The sequence below is a fragment of the Scyliorhinus torazame genome, chromosome 6, assembly GCF_047496885.1.
Source record: "Scyliorhinus torazame isolate Kashiwa2021f chromosome 6, sScyTor2.1, whole genome shotgun sequence".
Taxonomy (NCBI): domain Eukaryota; kingdom Metazoa; phylum Chordata; class Chondrichthyes; order Carcharhiniformes; family Scyliorhinidae; genus Scyliorhinus; species Scyliorhinus torazame.
The window spans coordinates 128,194,876-128,217,142 of record NC_092712.1 but is presented as its reverse complement, the minus strand read 5'-3'; the positions used below and the strand labels follow the sequence as shown (position 1 = coordinate 128,217,142).

Below are 22,267 nucleotides of genomic sequence, written 5' to 3'. Positions count from 1 at the left end.
TAACCCCGGTAACTATAGACCAGTGAGCCTTACTTCTGTTGTGGGAAAAATCTTGGAAAGGTTTATGAGAGATACGATGTATAATCATCTGGAAAGGAATAATTTGATTAGAGATAGTCAACACGGTTTTGTGAAGGGTAGGCCGTGCCTCACAAACCTTATAGAGTTCTTTGAGAAGGTGACCAAACAGGTGGATGAGGGGAAAGCAGTTGATGTGGTGTATATGGATTTCAGTAAAGCATTTGACAAGGCTCCCCGCGGTAGGCTACTGCAGAAAATACAGAGGCATGGGATTCAGGGTGATTTAGCAGTTTGGATCAGAAATTGGCTAGCTGGAAGACGACAAAGGGTGGTGGTTGATGGGAAATGTTCAGACTGGAGTCCAGTTACTAGTCATGTACCACAAGGATCTGTTTTGGGGCCACTGTTTGTCATTTTTATAAATGACCTGGAGGAGGGCGTAGAAGGATGGGTGAGTAAATTTGCAGATGATACTAAAGTCGGTGGAGTTGTGGACAGTGCGGAAGGATGTTACAAGTTACAGAGGGACATAGATAAGCTGCAGCGCTGGGCTGAGAGGTGGCAAATGGAGTTTAATGCATAAAAGTGTGAGGTGATTCATTTTGGAAGGAATAACAGGAAACCAGAGTACTGGGCTAATGGTAAGATTCTTGGCAGTGTGGATGAGCAGAGAGATCTCGGTATCCATGTACATAGATCCCTGAAAGTTGCCACCCAGGTTGAGAGGGTTGTTAAGAAGGCATACGGTGTGTTAGCTTTTATTGGTAGAGGGATTGAGTTTAGGAGCCATGAGGTCATGTTGCAGCTACACAAAACTCTGGTGCGGCCGCATTTGGAGTATTGCGTGCAATTCTGGTCGCCGCATTATAGGAAGGATGTGGAAGCATTGGAAAGGGTGCAGAGGAGATTTACCAGAATGTTGCCTGGTATGGAGGGAAGATCTTATGAGGAAAGGCTGAGGGACTTGAGGCTGTTTTCGTGAGAGAGAAGAAGGTTAAGAGGTGACTTAATTGAGGCATACAAGATGATCAGAGGATTGAATAGGGTGGACAGTGAGAGCCTTTTTCCTCGGATGGTGATGTCTAGCACAAGGGGACATACCTTTAAATTGAGGGGAGATAGATATAGGACAGATGTCAGAGGTAGGTTCTTTACTCAGAGAGTAGTAAGGGTGTGGAATGCCCTGCCTCCAACAGTAGTGGACTCACCAACACTAAGGACATTCAAATGGTCATTGGATAGACATATGGACAATAAGGGAATAGTGTAGATGGGCTTTAGAGTGGTTTCACAGGTCGGTGCAACATCGAAGGCCGAAGGGCCTGTACTGCGCTGTAATGTTCTATGTTCTAATGGTTTGTTTGAGGTTGCGTGGTTGTTTGAAGGCAGGTAGTGGGGATGACCTTGGCAAAATGTTCATCTTCATCGATGACGTGTTGAAGGCTGTGAAGAAGATGTCGTAGTTTCTCCGCGCCGGGAAAGTACTGGACAACGAAGGGTATTCTGTTGGTTGTGTCCCATGTTTGTCTTCTGAGGAGGTCGGTGCGGTTTTTTGCTGTGGCGCGTTGGAACTGTCGATCGATGAGTCGAGCGCCATATCCCGTTCATACGAGGGCATCTTTCAACGTCTGTAGATGTCTGTTACGCTCCACGTCTGAGCATATCCTGTGTATATGGAGAGCTTGCCCATAGGGGATGGCTTCTTTCATGTGTTTAGGGTGGAAGCTGGAGAAGTGGAGCTTCGTGAGGTTATCCGTGGGTTTGCGGTAAAGCGAAGTGCTGAGGTGACCGTCCTTGATGGAGATGAGTGTGTCCAAGAATGCAACTGATTTTGGAGAGTAGTCCATGGTGAGTCTGATGGTTGGATAGAACTTATTGATGTCATTGTGTAGTCGTTTCAGTGATTCTTCGCCGTGGGTCCAAAGGAATAAAATGTCATTGGTGTATCTGGTGTATAACGTTGGTTGAAGGTCCTGTGCGGCGAGTAGGTCTTGTTCAAACTTGTACATGAAGATGTTGGCGTATTGGGGTGCGAATCTGGTCCCCATGGCTGTTCCGTGCATCTGGATGAAGAACTTGTCGAAGGTGAAGACGTTGTGATCCAGAATGAAGCGGATGAGTTGCAGAATTGCGTCTGGAGATTGGCAGTTGTTGGTGTTGAGTACTGAGGCTGTTGCAGCAATGCCGTCGTAATGGGGGATGCTGGTATAGAGTGCCGAGACGTTCATTGTGACGAGGAATGTTCCTGGTTCAACTGGTCCATGGGTGCTGAGTTTCTGTAGGAAGTCCGTCGTGTCGCGACAGAAGCTGGGCGTACCTTGTACAATGGGTTTAAAGATGCCCTCGATGTAGCCAGAGAGGTTCTCACACAGGGTCCCATTGCCTGAAACGATAGGACGGCCTGGTGTGTTGGCCTTGTGTATTTTCGGGAGGCAGTAGAGATCTCCAATGCAGGGAGTACGTGGGATGAGAGCACGTAGGGTGTCCTCAAGATCTGGATCCAAGGTCTTGATCAGTCTGTTAAGTTGGCGGATGTGTTCCTTAGTCGGATCTGTGGGTAACTGTCTATAGTGTTCTTGGTTGTTCAGTTGTCGGTATGCTTCTTTGCAGTAGTCGGTTCTGTTCAGTATCACAGTGGCCCTTCCTTTGTCTGCTGAACGTCACCCAAGCACAACGCAATGCCATCCCCGTTCTCAAGACCAACCGCAGCATCGTCATCAAACCAGCAAACCAGATCTTCAGAGCACCCTACGTGCTCTCATCCCACGTACTCCCTGCATTGGAGATCTCTACTGCCTCCCGAAAATACACAAGGCCAACACACCAGGCCGTCCTATCGTTTCAGGCAATGGGACCCTGTGTGAGAACCTCTCTGGCTACATCGAGAGCATCTTGAAACCCATTGTACAAGGTACGCCCAGCTTCTGTCACGACACAACGGACTTCCTACAGAAACTCAGCACCCATGGACCAGTTGAACCAGGAACATTCCTCGTCACAATGGACGTCTCGGCACTCTATACCAGCATCCCCATGACGACGGCATTGCTGCAACAGCCTCAGTACTCAACACCGACAACTGCCAATCTCCAGGCGCAATTCTGCAACACATCCGCTTCATTCTGGATCACAACGTCTTCACCTTCGACAACAAGTTCTTCATCCAGACGCACGGAACAGCCATGGGGACCAAATTCGCACCCCAATACGCCAACATCTTCATGTACAAGGTTGAACAAGACCTACTCACTGCACAGGACCTTCAACCGACGTTATACACCAGATACATCAATGACATTTTTTTCCTTTGGGCCCACGGCAAAGAATCACTGAAACGACTACACAATGACATCAATAAGTTCTATCCAACCATCAGACTCACCATGGACTGCTCTCCAAAATCAGTCGCATTCTTGGACACACTCATCTCCATCAAGGATGGTCACCTCAGCACTTCGCTTTACTGCAAACCCACGGATAACCTCACGAAGCTCCACTTCTGCAGCTTCCACCCTAAACACATTAAAGAAGCAATCCCCTATGGACAAGCTCTCCGTATACACAGGATCTGCTCAGACGAGGACGAGTGTAACAGACATCTACAGACGCTGAAAGATGCTCTCGTATGAACGGGATATGGCGCTCGACTCATCGATCGACAGTTCCAACGCGCCACAGCGAAAAACCGCACCGACCTCCTCAGAAGACAAACATGGGACACAACCAACAGAATACCCTTCGTTGTCCAGTACGTTCCCGGCGCGGAGAAACTACGACATCTTCTTCACAGCCTTCAACACGTCATCGATAAAGATGAACATCTTGCCAAGGTCATCCCCACACCCCCACTACTTGCCTTCAAACAACCGCGCAACCTCAAACAAACCATTGTTTGCAGCAAACTCCCCAGCCTTCAGAACAGTGACCACGACACCACACAACCCTGCCATGGCAATCTCTGCAAGACGTGCCAGATCATTGACATGGATACCACTATTACACGTGAGAACACCACCCACCAGGTACGCGGTACATACTCGTGCGACTCGGCCAACGTTGTCTACCTCATACGCTGCAGGAAAGGATGTCCCGAAGCGTGGGACATTGGCGAGACCATGCAGACGCTGCGACAACGAATGAACGGACATTGCGCGACAATCTCCAGGCAGGAATGTTCCCTTCCAGTCGGGGAACACTTCAGCAGTCAAGGGCATTCAGCCTCTGATCTCCGGATAAGCGTTCTCCAAGGCGGCCTTCAGGACCCGCGAGAACACAGAATCGCCGAGCAGAAGCTTATAGCCAAGTTCCACACACATGAGTGCGGCCTCAACCGGGACCTGGGAGTCATCTCGCATTACATTCATCCCCCACTATCTGGCCTGCAAAATCCTACCAACTGTCCTGGCTTGATACAATTCACACCTCTTAAACCTGGGGTTACCCCATCTCTGGATCTGTAAAGATTTAATCACCTGCTAATGCTCACAATCCAAGCATTGTCTGGCATCTTTGAATTTGTCTATATATATGTGTTTGGAACATACCCCTTCATTCACCTGAGGAAGGAGCAGCACTCCGAAAGCTAGTGACATCGAAACAAACCTATTGGACTTTAACCTGGTGTTGTAAGACTTCTTACTGTGCTCAGCCCAGACCAACGCTGGCATCTCCACATCATACATAAGCATCGGCATCGCGTGAAGCACACAAGGGTGTTGTGTTAATCAGATCAGTTCATAAGAGGGTCCAGGCAGCGGGAGGTGTAGATGGAGTCAATGGATGGGAGGCAGGTTCGTGTGATGGACTGGGTTGTGTTCCCGACTCTCTGAAGTTTCTTACGGTCCTGGGCCGAGCAGTTGCCATACCAGGCTGTGATGCAGCCAGATAGGATGCTTTCTATGGTGCATCTGTAAAAGTTGGTAAGAGTTAATGTGGACATGCCAAATTTCCTTAGTTTCCTGAGGACGTATAGGCGCTGTTGTGCTTTCTTGGTGGTAGCATCGACGTGGGTGGACCAGGACAGATTTTTGGTGATGTGTACCCCAAGGAATTTGAAGCTGCTAACCATCTCCACCTCGGCCCCATTGATGCTGACAGGGGTGTCAGTTTTGCTGGCATTGAGGGATAGATTGTTGTCACTGCACCACTCCACTAGGTTCTCTATCTACCTCCTGTATTCGGACTTGTCGTTATTCGAGATCCGGCCCACTATGGTCGTATCGTCAGCAAACGTGTAGATGGAGTTGGAAACCAAATTTTGCCACACAGTCAAGTGTATACAGGGAGTATAGTAGGGGGCTAAGTACGCAGCCTTGCGGGTCCCCGGCATTGAGGACTATTGTGGAGGAGGTGTTGTTTTTTATTCTTACTGATTGTGGTCTGTGGGTCAGAAAGTCGAGGATCCTGTTGCAGAGTGAGAAGCCAAGTCCTACGTTGTGGGGAAGCGACACTATTTTGATAGTTTAACATTGAATGGAGTGTGTATAAAGTTTCTTTACACCTGCAGATCTGAACGTAGCTCCAATATAGCATACTGCTTTTCCACAGTGGTTACACTGAATAATATTAAAATGTGATCGGATTTGTTTTGCAGGATCTGCACCTTCTTCATACCATCTCAGGATTTCCACCTCTTGCCGGTGCCAAGCATGGCATGTGCACCAGATGAACTATCTAGTGAAGTGGGAGGTGGAGTTTCCACCCTCCCATCTTAATTTGTAGTGCTGGGTAGTTCCCTAACTTGGGGCACCCCATTAACTTGGTATTGGAGAATTGTGCTGGCATCCTCCTCAGACTGAAGAGCCTGAGGCACCTGGCAGCAGGAACAAGACATGATCAAGTACAAGTGGGCTTTTACTTCTTAAACACACTAGTTTCTTTGGGTTTTGTGTCCTTGTGACTGCTGCTGTGAAACCGCCGTCTGGCCTGAAGCTGCACCCTCCAGTTCTCCCCTATTTTGAGCACCAGGACCTTTTAAAAAATTCATTCATGGGATTCAGGTGTCGCTGACTGGGCCAGCATTTATTGTTCATCCCCAATCGCAGTGGCTTGCTCGGCCATTTCAGAGGGCATATAAGAATCAACCACATTGTTGTGGATCTGAGGTCACATGGAGGCCAGATCAGGTGAGGATGGCAGATTTCCTTCCCTGAAGCACATTAGTGAACCAGATAGATTTTTAGCATAATCGACAATGGTTTCATGGTCATCATTGGACTTTTAATTTCAGATTTCTATGTTGAATTCTGCCATGGTGGGACCAAGGATGACAATGCACTGAGGATTTCCCTGGTTAATAGTCAGGAAACAAAACCTGGGGCGAGATTCTCCGACCCCCCAGCGGGTCGGAGAATGGCCGTTGGCCGCCGTGAATTCCGCCCCCGGCACCCGCCGAAGTCTCCGAAGGGAGAAAAGTCGGCGGGGCGTCAATGGCACTGCACACATTGGAGAATGGCACAGGTGGGCGCAAGGCAATCGATTTTGGGGCTGCCGATATCCTCCCGTCCGGATGGGCAGAAGTCCCGCCGACGTGATGACGGGTCACGTCGGCGTAAATCAAACCTCCTTTTAATCGGCGTCAACCTGTGCTCAAGGTTTACGCCGACCAGCGTGGAGGTGGGTGACAGCCTGGGGGGTTGGCCGCTGGAGAGGCGATGGCGTGGCCGCAGTCTGAATGTGTGGGGGAGAGGTGTGTGTAGGGTTTTGTGTGTGTGTGTGCGGCGGGGGTGGGGTGGTGGTTAGAGTGGGCTGGGCTCCGGGGGAGTGCCGGGAGCGGGGGTGAGTGCCGGGGAGGAGGATGGGGTCCGTGCCGGGGAGGGGGATCCGTGCCGGGGAGGAGGATGGGGTCCGTGCCGGGGAGGGGGATCCGTGCCGGGGAGGAGGATGGGGTCCGTGCCGGGGAGGGGGATGGGGTCCGTGCCGGGGAGAAGGATGGGGTCCGTGCCGGGGAGGAGGATGGGGTCCGTGCCGGGAAGGGGGATGGGGGGGGGGGGGGGAAGATGGGAATGGGGGGGGGGTCTGTGCTGGGGGGGGGGTCTGTGCCGGGGAGGGGGATGGGGTCCGTGCCGGGGAGGAGGATGGGGTCCGTGCCGGGGAGGAGGATGGGGTCCGTGCCGGGGAGGAGGATGGGGTCCGTGCCGGGGAGGAGGATGGGGTCCGTGCCGGGGAGGGGGATGGGGTCCGTGCCGGGGAGGGGGATGGGGTCCGTGTCGGGGAGGAGGATGGGGTCCGTGCCGGGGAGGGGGATGGGGTCCGTGTCGGGGAGGAGGATGGGGTCCGTGCCGGGGAGGGGGATGGGGTCCGTGCCGGGGAGGGGGATGGGGTCCGTGCCGGGGAGGGGGATGGGGTCCGTGCCGGGGATGGGAATGGGGGGGGGGGTCCGTGCTGGGGGGGGATGGGGGTCCGTGCCGGGGAGGGGGATGGGGGGACGGGGTCAGTGCCGGGGAGGGGGATGGGGGGGACGGGGTCCGTGCCGGGGAGGGACGTGGGGAGGTGGGGGGGGGGGCAAGTGAGTTGGTCCACCTGGCCAGGTGCCAGCCTCCAACAGTCGGACCCATGTGGTCCAGGCCACCTGGCTGGGAGAGGAGAGGGTATAGGCAATGATGACATGCCGTCGTTCCCCCCCCCCAGGCCGTCATGTTTTCCGATCAGCCAGCGATGTTGGCCGCCGTGGCGGCAGCCGCTAATGTCCATGTTGCCCTGGATGAGGAGGAGGAGGAGCGTGCCAGAGAGACGGCGCAGGCTGCCGCAGAGGGGCAGGCGGCAGCCGACCAGGCTGGAGGGATACGTGATCGACAGGACGAGGAGGGGGAGGAGGACGTCGCGGCCCCACGGCAACGGAGGCACCCGAGGGCGCTCCGTGTGTACCGGCCCCAGCAGTCATACCAGGACCTCACGGACCGGGAATGCAGGAGGAGACTCCGGATGAGCCGGGAAACCGTGGCACACATCTGCCACCTTCTGGCACACCTGTCACCGCGTGGCACTGGCAGGGGACACCCTCTCCCCATGTCCGTCAAGGTTACGGTGGCCCTGAACTTTTATGCAACGGGGTCATTCCAGGCACCGAGTGGGGACCTGTCCGGCATATCGCAGACATCGGTGCATCGGTGCATCCGGGCAGTGACAGACGCCCTATATGCCATGGCGCACTGCTACATCTGCTTCCCTGTGGACCGGGCCAGCCAAGATGCCCGGGCCGTGGGCTTCTCTGCCGTGGCCGGGTTCCCCATGGTCAAGGGCGCGATTGATGGGATGCACGTCGCCGTGCGGCCACCTGCAGATAACAGGGCCATGTTCACCAATAGGAAGGGGACCTATTCGATGAACATACAGGTGGTCTGCGACCACCGCATGATGATCCTGCACGTCTGCGCCCGTTTCCCGGGCAGTGTACACGACTCATACGTGTTGTCGCGGTCTACATCACCGGCATGTACGAGGGACGCCATCCCCGGCTGAGGGGCTGGTTGCTGGGCGACAGGGGCTACCCATTGTGATCGTGGCTGATGACGCCTATACGGAGGCCACGCAATGAGGCGGAGAACCGCTACAATGATGCCCATGTAGCGACAAGGGGAGTGATAGAGAGGTGCTTTGGCGTGCTGAAGATGCGTTTCAGGTGCCTGGCCCTCCAGTATCGGTCAGATAGGGTCGGCCGCATCATTGTGGTGTGCTGCGTCCTGCACAATATAGCCCAGCAGAGGGGCGATGTGCCGCAGGCAGAGGAGGGCGGAGTGGAGGAGCAGCAGGAAGAGGCGCAGTCCTCCCAGATGAGGGGGATGAGGGCAATGGTCAGGGCAGACGGGCTAGACACGGGCAGGTGGCTGTCCACTGTTACTGGCTGGGCCAGCGGGCACGGGACAGGCTGATAGCCGCCCGCTTCACTGACTAGATGGGTGTGGGAATCGGGTAGTATGGCCACAGACCGCACACCATGGCAACAGCCGACCACCCACACCCCCCACCCATCCACCCACCCAGCACCCTCACCCCCTCCCCAACCCCACCCACCCCACCCGCATGCACACCACCCCCCCATTGCCGATCCACCTGCGGCACAACGGCCGGGCTCACACAGTTGCCGGTGGACGCGTGTCTATTGCAGGCCATGGAGGATGATGACAACCCGCCCTGCGGTGAGCTCCTGGCTCCACATCGTTGGACTATGTCTGACCCATGGCCACAGTACCACCATCCACCCGGACCATCCCTGCATGCGGCTGTGACACTGCAGCGCACGGTCCCGTCCTCTGCCCAGGGGGATGTTGATGGCGGCCCAGGGGGAAGGGGGCAGACTCACCTGGGGCTGAGGTAAGACCACCCCTCACACACACACATGCGCTCAACGTACATGACACCCCCGCACGCTTTGGACAGAGCACAAAGGCAGCTTCTGTAGGTGTAACATTGACTTTAATAACAAACGGAGTTCATGCACGTGCCCTAGCCCCTAAAACTCATATGTGCCCTGCACCCGTGCCAACTTACTCAGTGTCTAATTGTTTGGCCTTACGAACCCTATGACTACGTCTACGTGGTTCCCCAGATGGCAAAGCAGAACTGGAGGTGGACTCCTGTGATTCCTGCCCTCTGACACGGGATCCCTTTGGCGGCCGTTTCCTGGGGCGTCCTGGCCTAGATGGGCCAGGCTGCGACCCGGGCGACTGGGATGACGAGCTGCCAGCCTGTCCTGCCCGTTGCCCACCCGATGCACCTGGGACGGAGGGGGGGGGGGGGAGGGTGGGGGAGTCCGAGGTGTCGCGGTGTTCCGGGACCTCCCCTACAGGGGGACCCGGGACGGACCACAGCACCTCCTCCTCCCTCGGGGTGCCCGATGGACCCCAGGCCTCTACATGGGTGGGGGATGCGAACGGACTGGCCATCCGACACCCCCCCGACATCTGGCGCTGCCAGTCCTGGAGGCCCGTGCTGGTATCGACAGGGGTCTGCAGGTTTGCAGCCATGGAGCTCAGGGGATTGGCAAACCCTGTCTGTGACTGTGCGACGCCGGCTCGCACAGGGGCAATGGCGCCGATGCCCTCAGCGATGTCCTGCTGAGACTGGGCCACGGCCTGCAGAGACTGGGCTATGGACTGTTGAGACTGGGCCATGGCATTGAGCGCCTCTGCCATCTGCCGCTGGCGCTGGCTCATGGCCTCCTGTGAGAGGGCAGTCATGTCCTGGGCCACAGACGCCGCCTGCACGGAAAGCCCCAGGCCTCGCAAACCGTTTCCCACGTCTGACACCGTCGCACCCATTGCCTCCACCGCGGACGCCACCCGTGCGGTGTCGGCCTGGGTGGCACGCATGACCGGCACCACTCCCAGCTCCTGGACGCGGGTGGACTCCTCCACCTGCGACTGCAGCCGCCGCAAGACGGCCATCACCCTTTTCGCTCGTCTCCGGTTCGGTGGTTGCATCGGATCTATGGGTGGGTGTGGTAACTCCAGGAACCCGGGATCCATCTGGGCGGCAGATGTTCGCTTGGGCTGGGCTGCCCTCCGACCGCCCGGCCCCTCTGCTGCTCATACCTCCACCTGCTGTACCGGGACAGCTGTGTTGTGCGCACCAGTGAGTGTACCAGACGCCTCATCACTAAAGTGCCCAACCGAGGTGAGCGTCTCTGCGATGGTGGAGGGTGTTGGTGACAGAAGTGGCGTTGTGTCGTGCGCATCGTCCCACTCTGAGTCCATGGCACTTTGGGGTGGCAATTCGTATCCGCCCATCCAATCTGTGTCACTGTCCTATATTTCAGTTTCCTGGGTAGTGGTGTCCTGGGTAGTGGTGTCCTGGGTAGTGGTTTCGTGGCTCGGCTGTGACGGGGGCCTGTGGCTGTATCTTTCGTCGCTGGGTGGCACACGCCTGCGTCATCGCACCCGCACGTGACGGGGGCGTCGTCTCCCTGTTGCTCCAGGTCTCTCCGTCTCCTGTGGTCTCCGAGGGACATCGTGCGGGCGTCGCATGCCAGAGGGTCCGGGTCTCTCCATCTCCAGTGGTTTCCAAGGGGCATCCTGCGGGCATCGCATGCCAGAGGGTCCGGGTCTCTCCATCTCCAGTGGTCTCCAAGGGGCATCCTGCGGGTGTAGCATGCCAGAGGGTCCGGGTCTCTCCATCTCCAGTGGTCTCCGAGGGGCATCATGCGGGCGGTCTGCATCTGCGGGGATGGGTGCCTCGACGTTTGCTCCTGCGATACACAATGAAGTATGCATGGTTAGACACGCAGGCAGTGATCAGGTGATATGGGGGAGGGGGGATATGGGGGAGGGGGGATATGAGGGAGGGGGGATATGGGGGAGGGGGGATATGGGGGAGGGGGGATATGGGGGAGGGGGGATATGGGGGAGGGGGGATATGGGGGATATGGATATCGGGCGAAGGGGGGGGGGGGGCTCACCCTGGCTGCTCTGACGAGGTCGTTCACCGTCTTGTGGCACTGGGTGCCTGTCCGTGGTGTCAGGGCCACAGCGGTGATGGCCTCTGCCACCTCCCTCCACAGACGCCGGCTGTGGCGTGGGGCAACTCTGCGGCCGTGCCCGGGATACAGGACCTCCCTCCTCTGCTCCACTGCGTCCAGGAGCGCCTCAATGTCACGAGACTGGAACCTCGGGGCTGAGCGGCGGGCGGCCATCCGGTCGGGTGTTCTGGTCGGGTGGGGGAACAGTGCGTCCTTAATGAGCCGTCATACACGCCGCACGGCGTGAACCACGTGAGCCAGTGCGGATAGCGTCACGTCGCTGCTAGCCCATTCCGGGCCGGAGACTTTGCGACGTTTTTGGCGACGTGATGCAGGTGGGATTTGCGCCGTTTTTGCCGCCGGTCGGCGGACTTTGCGCCGGTAACAGAGAATTTCGCCCCAGGTCTCCAATCAATCTGGACATTTCTGTGCGTTGCTTCTGTTCAGTGCAGAGACTGAGAGGAGAGTGAGGACTGGTGGCAGAGGGAGGATCTGGAGAAAGAAAATGAGCCCAATAATATTTGGAGTGAATTTTAAATGTTCGTGGGCGGCACAGTGGTTAGCACTGCTACCTCACAACTCCAAGGACCCGGGTTCAATTCAGGCCTCGGGTGACTGTCTTTGTGGAGTTTGCGCTTTCTCCCCGTGTCTGCATGAGTTTCCTCCCGGTGTTTCGGGTTCCTCCCACAGTCCAAAGATGTGCAGGTTAGGCGGATTGGCCATGCTAAATTGCCCTTAGTGTCCAAAAAGGTTAGGTGGGGTTACTGCGTTACGGGGATAGGGTGGAGGTGTGGGCTTATGTAGGGTGCTCTTTCCAAGGGCCAGTGCTAACTCGATGGAATGAATGGCCTCCTTCTGCACTGTTGATTCTATGATTCATCAAGGTGACTGATAGTATAAACGGACAACATTATGAGCACTCCATAATCAAGCAGTCCAAGATCAGGTTAGTCTTGCTGATTTGGGCACAGTAAAATCTCCTCTACTCCACCAGATTTCAGCATCAATTTTATAAGAGCCTATTATATCACTCAGTATTTTCCCACTTCCCACAACAGCTATTTTTGTCCATTCTCTGAAAAGCAGACTAGCAATTTCATGGTGATTGTCATCGATTCTGGTAACCCTGTGGTTCAATCCCAAAGTTATTTTATATAGCAGACTTACAGCCTGTAGTGAACAAAAAGCATCATCCTGGGCTGGATTTAAACCTTGTATCAGGATGAAAGGACACTGCTACATCCAATCCTCTGATGATGGGATATCCTTAAGAGCAACTAGCAATTGTATTGTCTCAACCGCTTTTTTATGGCTGCCATCCAAGGATTAGGATTCCGTTCCAGAACTGATCACCACGTGGCCCCATTTTCTCGATCAGAAAAGCTGAATTTTCATGATCTCATTCAATACACTCGTGATTGCCAGAATTCAGTCACATCGCAATTAGACTCTACAGAGGTAGGATGACAGCAGTGTGGAAACATGCAAAGTAGCTGCAGTGTGAAAACTTTTGATTGCCTATGGAATAGACTAAGCTGTTGTCACTTTGATTCAATAGTGCGGATATTCCTTTGGCCCCATTCTGTTATGGAAAATAAACTGAAGCAGGAAATGGTGCCAAGAAAACTGACATTGTCACAGTGAAAGAGATAATGGCTACAAGTGTTAACTCTGGGTTGGCTAAATGTACTTTGCAAATTATTTCAGTGTGGGAACTGAATGACAGATTCACAAAAGGTCATTAGTTATGCATCAAAAAATCATAGAATTATAAAACACAGAAGTAGCCTTTTGGGTTATTGTGCCTGTGCAGGCTCTGTGAAAGAACTATCCAGTTAGTCTCACCCCCCTGCTCTTTCCCATAGCCTTGCAAATCTTTCCTTTTCAAGTATATAATATTATCATAATTAAATTATGAACACCCTAACAAGAGGCTGCAGAAGATCAATATGTGTAGTACTCATCAGATAACAATGCTTTACTTGTAAGGCTTATCACAGTGTGCAACATTTAAAAATGATAATTAACTATTACTCAGACAACATTATCTAAATAATCTTCGTCCATTGTTCAATAATGTGCCTTAGGGAAGGGAGTATTGTCCTTTATATGCTATCATTTTCAATTCCTCAAAAACAATTCATTGTTTTGGTGTATTTTGTCATTGCATCTCATTTCATTGTAGGTGCAGACTTCAGACAGGCGTTGGTCCCTCCACCTAGATCGTAATGTTATTAAACAACAGATCATAACACTTCAAAATGATGTGATGATAGTCTGAGCATAATGGCAAGCTCCATTATTGCTTTTGACCAGTTCAGTAAGGAAACAATCTTCGCGAAGCACGCACTAATTTAGGTTTTCAACCTAAATTCAGACTAAACCAGCTTTGACAAAGAGTCACCCAGCCTTGAAACGTTAGCTCCCTTCTCTCCACAGATGCTGTCAGACCTGCAGTATTTTCGGTTTAGGATTTCAGTCCTCTTGATTAATGTTCTTGACATTTTACAGCCTCCCTGATCATGCAAAAAAATGTCTCTGTTGTTTTGTTCTTCCTCTACTTCTTCGACAAAAAACTTGCATTTATGTAGCACCATTTACATCCTTAAAATGCCCAAAGTGCTTTACAGCCAATGGTAACACTTTTCAAATGTAGTAATTATTGCCATGTAGGAAACACTAATTACTAATTATCTTACAGAATTAATGAACAATTCTGACCTCTTTTGCATTCCTAATTTTCATCACTGCACCATTGGTGATTGTGCCTTTGGCTGTAAGCTCTGGAATTCCTTACCTAAACCTCTCAGCCTCTCTATTTCTCTCTCCTTCTTTAAATTGCTTCTAAAAAGATATCTCATTGACCTGACTTATGGCCACTGCCCCAAAATATAACTCGGTGTCAAACAGTGTTTGTATAAAAGCAAGGCATTTTAACTCTGGTGGCCGGATTAACTGATGTAGAGCAGTGAGAGTGGGAATTGAGCAGGTCAATTTGGTGCACCTCTGCTGGCAAAAACAGTAGTTTGTCTTGTGATTTGTTGCTAATTCCTAATTAATCCCTTGCTTCTACTGGGTGGCTTTTCAGAGCTGGATACATTTTTTAGAAGTCGCTTGAAAAATTGCGCCGTTAGAAGATTAATAAGGCCTTGCATGGTGTCTTTCAGGATAGATAGTCAATGACACAGTTTTGAAGTATAGTCATTGCTGTTATGTAAAAAACGTGGCAACCAATTTTCACACAGCAACTCTCAGAAATAGCAATGGGGATCAAGCAGGAGAACAGCTCCTATAGAGAAAAAGACTGGTACAAAGTTGAAAGACTGGGCAGCACGGTAGCATAGTGATCAGCACAATTGCTTCACAGCTCCAGGGTCCCAGGTTTGATTCCCAGCTTGGGTCACTGTCTGTGCGGAGTCTGCACGTTCTCTCCGTGTGTGCGTGGGTTTGCTCCGGTTTCCTCCCACAGTCCAAAGATGTGCAGGTTAGGTGGATTGTCCATGCTAAATTGCCCTTAGTGTCCAAAAATTGCCCTTAGTGTTGGGTGGAATTACTGGGTTATGAGGATAGAGTGGAGATGTGCAGGTGGGAAGGGTGCTCTTTCGAAGAGCCGGTGCAGACTCGATGGGCCGAATGGCCTCCTTCTCCACTGTAAATTCTATGAACTGATAGACCTGTTTTCGTGCTGCGGCATTTTATGACTTCATAATTAACCCGTGCCACCTACTTAGCTGTGACTGTAGACTGGGTGTGGTAACATAAGAGAAAATAGTTCACGGTCAGGTTTTGGGTTTTAGTGGCTGCTTGACTGAAGAAGGAGTTAGAAATGAGTCATATTTTAAATTTCTGATCTAAATTTAGGTGAGTTCACACGTGATTACAGTTCTCTGCACAGCCGTTGGGACACTGAATGACACTAATATGTTAATTAGCCAATTATTCTTACTGGGTTCCAGAATGTCTAGAGGCAATAAACAATTTGTAATCGTAATTTAGACTATCAGTGGCTATGCATAATATAGGATCATAGAGTTCCAACAGTGCAGAACGAGGCCATTCAGCCCATCTAGACTGCACCAACTCTCTAAAAGAGCGCTCTGCCCAAGCCCACTTCCCTGCCCTATCGAAATAACCCCTTAACCTAACTTATACATCCCTGGACACTAAGTGTCAATTTAGCATGGCCAATCCACCTAACCTGCACATCTTTGGACTGTGGGAGGAAACTGGAGCACCCGGAGGAAACCCACGCAGGCACAGGGAGAATGTGCCAACTCCACACAGTCACCCAAGGCCGGAATTGAAACCGGGCCCTTGGCGCAGTTAGGCAGCAGTACTAATCACTGTGCCACCGTGAAAAGATTTCTGGCAGCACGGTGGCACATTGGGTTAGCACTGCGGCCTCACGGCGCTGAGGTCCCAGGTTCGATCCCGGCTCTGGGTACTTTAAATTTTAAAAAAAGAAAAGATTTCCTTAGGTACCCAGTGGGGTTGTCTGCTGAAACTACATCCTCAAGAGAAAGGGCTTGGATTTCTGGCCCTACTAGTGAATACTTAAATAGAGAAGAAATTAGCCTCTCTAATCCCTGGGAATATGTAGTGACAGAAAAAAGGTGTACGTAACACTAATCAGCCCAGTCGGGTCTACAAAGGGGGTTTGGCCTTACAAGGGAAAATGCATTTGTCTAAAGCCTGCGAGAACTGACAAGATAAGCAGGAAATTTTAAATTAACCCATCTATGTGGGATAATGTGGTTTGCTTTATCACTTTTTTTCTGCTTCTTTTCTACCAGGGGATAGAAGTTACGTGAAGCAAGTGGGTTTTGAATATAACTGCGACTTTGTATGATCACCTATCTATAAAAATAGCGGCAGCGTAACAATTTAGATGTCATCCATTTTCCTCAGATAATTTCTGTACATGGTGTGTTGTCATAATGGTGTCACTTCCTTATAAAGATGTGGTCAAGCAATAAGAAGAAACTCAAGAAAATAAATAGATTTAAAAAAAAGCTTTACCTCAACAAAATAACCAAATCTGCATCACACGACAGCTTTTCTAGACCAACTGTTCCTTCTGTCCGAATATAATGGATTTTCTCCCTGAAATCAAAAATTAGATAAATATTGTAAAGGAACTCAATAACATTTTTAAAAAGCAATGAGGAAAATAAGTCTAACAAAGAAATCACAGATTCATAAATGTTTTTACACCTCTGTTACAATTCTGGGCAGGGAAATGTCATATTAACCGTTTGTTTGCTACTATCTGTAACAGTAATTTCAGCTTCATATTTTTGTTAAAACTCTCTGGTTACCAGAAAGCTATGGGGCCAATGCTCCGAGGCCCGCGCCGGGCCGGAGAATCGCCGCAACCGCGCCCCGACGCCAGCACGCAATTCTCTGAGGTGCGGAGCATCGGTGCCATTTGCGCTGGTGCGTTTGACGCAGCGCCGGCCACGGGCCGCTGGAATGGGCCGAGTGGCTGCGCGGATATGACAGAGTTCCCGCCGGCGCCGTTCACCCCTGGTCGCTGCCAGCGGGAACTCTGCGCGAAGGGTCGGAGGGTGGCCTATGGGGCGGGGAAAAGCGCTCCTTCACCGGGGGGGCCTCCGATGAGGTCTGGCCCGCGATCGGGGCCCACCGATCGGCGGGCCGACGTCTCCCACCACGGGCCTACTTTGTTGCGTGGCCAGCCCTTGAATCCCCACGCAATGTTGCGTCGGGGCCGGCGCGCTGAAGAAGTTCCCTGCACATGCGCAGGTTGGCGCAGCGCCCATTTGGCGCTGGGAAGGGAGCCTGGAGCAGGGTGAACCGCTCCAGCACCCTGCTGGCCCCCTGTGGGGGACAGAATCGGTCGTCTTCGTGCCCATTTTGCGCCATCGTGAAACGTGACAGCGTTCACGACTGCGCGAGCACTTCGCCTCCATTTTGGAGAATCGCCCCCTATGTTCATTATTTTATATTTTACTCCATTTGACTTTTAAAAAAAAAACATTTTATTGAGGTATATTTTGGTTTTACAACAACAACAAAATAAACAATGTACATGTATCTATAAACATAGTGCAAAAGCCGTCTTCCTCCCTAACAGGTCCCACCTTTATTAATCCCCAACTCTAAGCTAAACTTGGAGTCCGTCCAAGCTAATAATATCCGTCTCCAGAAAGTCTGCCTCTTTCTCCTCCTGGATTCCTGGATCTTCCGACACCCCGGAAATCGCCACCTCTGGACTCGTTGTCACCCTTGTTTTTAACACTGTGGACATGACATCTGCAAACCCCTGCCAGAATTCCACAAGCTTTGGACATGTCCAGAACATGTGGACATGGTTCGCTGACCCTCCCGCACACTTTGCACACCTATCTTCGACCCCAAAGAACCTGCTCATCCGGGCCACTGTCATGTGAGCCCGGTGAACGACCTTGAATTGTATCATGCTGAGCCTGACACATGTTGTGGACGCGTTGACTCTACTCAACTGTCCGCCCATAGACCATCTTCTATCTCTCCTCCTAACTCCTCCTCCCACTTGCGCTTCAGCTCCTCAGTCTGTGTCTCCTCTGACCCCATAAGTTCCTTGTAAATGTCAGAGACCCTCCCTTCTCCCACCCACACTCTGGAAACTACCCTGTCCTATATCCCCCTTGGTGGTAGGAGCTGGAAGGTTGAAACCTGCCTGCGTAGGAAGTCCCGCACCTGCAGTTACCTGAATTTGTTTCCCCTCGCCAATCCAAATTTCTCCTCCAGCTTCCTCAAGCTAGGAAAGCTCCCCTCTATAAACATATCCCCCATCCTCTCAATCCCTGCTCTCTGCCCTCTCCGAAACCCCCCGTCCGTCCTTCTCGGGGCAAACTGGTGATTATTATAGATTAGAGACCAAACCGGTGCTCCCTCTGCTCCCACATGTCTCCTCCATTGCCCCCAAATTCTCAGGGCTGCCACCACCACGGGGCTGGTGGAGTACCGTGCCGGCGGGAATGGCAGAAGTGCCATTATCAGTGCCCCTAAGCTGGTGCCCTTACATGAAGCCGCCTCCATATGCTCCCATGTTGACCCTCTCCCCGCCACCCACTTCCTGATCCTGGCTACATTCACCGCCGAATAGTAGTTATTGAATTTTGGCAGCGCCAGCCCGCCCTCTCCCCAGCTCCGCTCAAGCATCCCCTTCTTTACTCGTGGGGTCTTGCCCGCCCATACAATGCCAGTGACCACTTTGTTGACCCGTTTAAAAAAGGACCGCGGAATAAAGATGGGGAGACACTGAAACACAAAGAGGAATCTCGGGAGGACCGTCATCTTCACCGTCTGCACCCTCCCAGCCAGTGACAACAGGAGCGCGTCCCACCTCCGAAAATCGTCCTTCATGTGGTCTACTAGTCGGGCCAGATTTAGTTTGTGCAGCCTTCCCATTCCCGCGCCACATGGATGCCTAGATACCTAAAACTTCCCCCTACCACTCGAAACGGCAGCTCCCCCAGTCGCCTCTCCTGTTACCTCGCCTGGACCGCAAACATCTCACTTTTCTCCATATTTAGTTTATACCCCCAAAACCTGCCAAATTCCTCCAGAATCCTCATGATTTCTTCCATTTCCTCTGCTGGGTCCGATACAGACAGGAGCAGGTCGTCCGCGTAAAGCGAGACTGTGTGTTCCACCCCCACCTCCCGGACCAGCCTCCTCCAGCCCCTTGAGGTCCTCCCCAATAACGTCCGGAACACAATCCTCAATCCTAGAGGACAAAATTTTGGCCAGCAGTTTGGCGACCACATTCAATAGGGATATTGGCCTGTAGGACCCACACAGCTCCAGGTTCTTGTCCCACTTCAGGATCAGCTAAATCGGGGCCTGTGACATCGTTGGGGGAAGCACCCCTCTCTCCCTTGCCTCATTGAATGTACTCATCAACAGCGGCCTCAATATCCCAGAGAACTTTTTATAGAACTCTACTGGGTACCCGTCCAGCCCCGGGGCTTTACCCGACTGCATGGCCTTCAGACCCTCCGCTATCTCCTCCAACCCGATCGAGGCCACCAGCCCTTCTACCAACTCCCGTCCACCTTCGGGAAATTCAGCCCCCCCGAGGAAGTGTCTCATCCACTCCGGCCCTGTTTGGGGTTCTGACCCAAAAAGCATACTATAAAATTCCTTAAACGCCCTGCTGAGTCTCCAACCAGGTTCGCATCTCCATCCTTTACTTTCCCTATCTCCTTGGCTGCCTCCCTCTTTCTAAGCTGCTGTGCAAGCATTCTGCTGGCCTTCTCTCCATACTCATAGATCGCCCCCCTCGCCTTTCTCAGCTGCTCCACCGCCCTCCCTATGGTTAACAAGCCGAACTCTGCCTATAGCCTCCGCTGTTCCCTTAAAAGCCCTGCCTCTGGGGTCTCCGCATACCTCCCGTCGACCTGTAGTATCTCCTTCACCAGTCGGTCCATCACCCTGTCTACCTTCTCCCTGTGGGCCCGTATCGAGATCAGCTCCCCTCTAACCACCGCCTTCAATGCTTCCCAGACCAGGAGGTACTAGTAAATGTGTATGCGCCAAATTGGGATGATGTGAAGTTTATAAAGAAGATGTAGGGGAAGATACCGGACCTGGATTCGCATAAGTTGGTCATGGGAGGGGACTTTAACACAGTTATTGACCCTGGTTTAGACAGGTCAAGCTCAAAAATGGGCATACATTCTCCCAACTATTCATAGAATTTATCATAGAATTTACAGTGCAGAAGGAGGCCATTCGGCCCATCAAGTCTGCACCGGCTCTTGGAAAGAGCACCCTACCCAAGGTCAACACCTCCACCCTATCCCCATAACCCAGTAACCCCACCCAACACTAAGGGCAATTTTGGACACTAAGGGCAATTTATCATGGCCAATCCACCTAACCTGCACATCTTTGGACTGTGGGAGGAAACCGGAGCACCCGGAGGAAACCCACGCACACACGGGGAGGATGTGAAAAACAAACGCGAAACAAAGAAAAGATCAAGCAAGAGATCCAGCATCTAAACAAACACACCTCCAACCCCCAACATTGCAAATGTAAACTTTAACTCATTCAGCTCTGCACCTGACCCCGAATCAATACAGAAGGCATTACAAATAGCGTCCACAAAATGAAAAACTAGAAACTTTTGAAAACATAAACATTGCAGCAAAGTTCAAAAGTTCTCTGGTTTCCTCAGGCGGCTCAAAATAAAAATGTTGCTCCTCGTACGTGACCCAGAGACGGGCTGGATACAGCAGTCCGAACTTCACCTTTTTCTTAAAAAGGGTCGACCTGATCTGGTTAAACCCCACTTTTCTCCTGGCCACCTCCGCACTCAGGTCCTGATAGATCCGCAGGATATTGTTCTCCCATTTACAGCTCCGTGTCTGCTTGGCCCACTGTAAAATACACTCCTTATCCAAATACCTGTGGAATCTCACCACCATTGCCCTTGGGGGGTCTCCCGTTCACGGCTTCCTCGCGAGCACTCTGTGAGCCTCGTCCACCTCCAAGGGTCGGGAGAAAGCCCCATCCCCCAGCAGCTTCTCGAACATGTCCGCTATGTATGCCCCAGCGTCCGCACCTTCGGACCCTCCGGAAGCCCAACGATTCTCAAGTTCTGCCAGCAGGACCTATTCACTAGGTCCTCCAGCTTCTCCAGGAGCCTTTTCTGCAGGTCTTTCAGCATCCCCACCTCCAACTCCACCGCTGTTTGATGGTCCTCCTGGTCAGCCAGCGCCTTCTCTACTTTCTGGATCGCCCAATCTTGGGCATCCAATCTAAGCTCCAGCTGCGCAATTGACTCTTTAATCGGGTCCAAGCAGTCCCGCTTCTGCTTGGCGAAGCCCTCCTGGATAACTTGCATCTACTGCTCCATTGACCACTGGGTCGACAAGCCAGAGGTCCGGTCATCCGCCATGCTTTCTCCCACTGCAGCTTCAGCCCAAGCCTTCTCTGTCCATCTGTTTCTGCCTTTACGAGCACTTCTAGTCCTCCTCTACATGCAACGATGTGGGAATCCAGTACACAATTGCCTCTAACATCGGTTTTTCAAATCAAGTCCGGTAAAAAATCGGGGGAAAAGGTCCAAAAGTCCAACCCGAGCGGGATCCACCAAATGTGCGACTTACTCCTTCATAGCCGCCACCGGAAGTCCATTTGACTTTTTAATAAAAATAACAACCCCACCCCCTCCGGCCCCGCGCTATCGAAGATGTTAACCCATGCTGGAGTACAGATCCACAGCAGCAACCCACTCCTCTTTCCCTCTCCCAAGTGCCTATACTTCATTCTAATGTTGAATGTTTATTCATCCTTGGCGCCTGTACCACCGGAGTTGATCCTATACTTATAGAAGACTCATACAGAGACACTCTCCCACAGGACTCATGGGGTGGAATAAAGAGTGGGAATGTTCCTTCATTGTTCAGTTCTTAGCCAGCATAGTGAAACTAACTGTAGCACCTCTGGTTGCTTAAGTTTACTCAGTGTTATATTACTCTTGGTAATATATCGTTACTCTTTGCTTTGTAATCCAGAATGGTCTGATGGTGTGATTATAAAGAAACCACCAATCTCTAACTGAAAGCAAAACTGATGTATTGAATAACGATTGATTAATATGCACACTCCACAGAACTATAACTATTAATAAAGTAATCTATGTTTAAGTAATAACTAATTAAACTGCACGTGCTGTTTCTATCTAATCTTAACTATGCTGTGATCTATCGCTCGCTCTGCTTACACTCAACTGACTAGCGTACCCCAGATTCCCTGAGTTCTCGGCCGGGATTCTCT

The 22,267-nt window shown here is 52.0% G+C and overlaps 1 protein-coding gene across 4 annotated transcripts in view; it reads right to left on the bottom strand.

The window, feature by feature from the left end:
• Window positions 1-22,267, bottom strand: part of LOC140425013 (E3 ubiquitin-protein ligase HECW1-like) — an 856,744-nt gene that overhangs the window by 208,860 nt on the left and 625,617 nt on the right. For all 4 annotated transcript variants that reach the window (XM_072508780.1, XM_072508779.1, XM_072508783.1 and 1 more), the window contains one exon: window positions 16,496-16,579. In XM_072508780.1, the coding sequence (XP_072364881.1) occupies window positions 16,496-16,579 (84 nt within the window). The remainder of the gene's footprint in view (window positions 1-16,495; window positions 16,580-22,267) is intronic.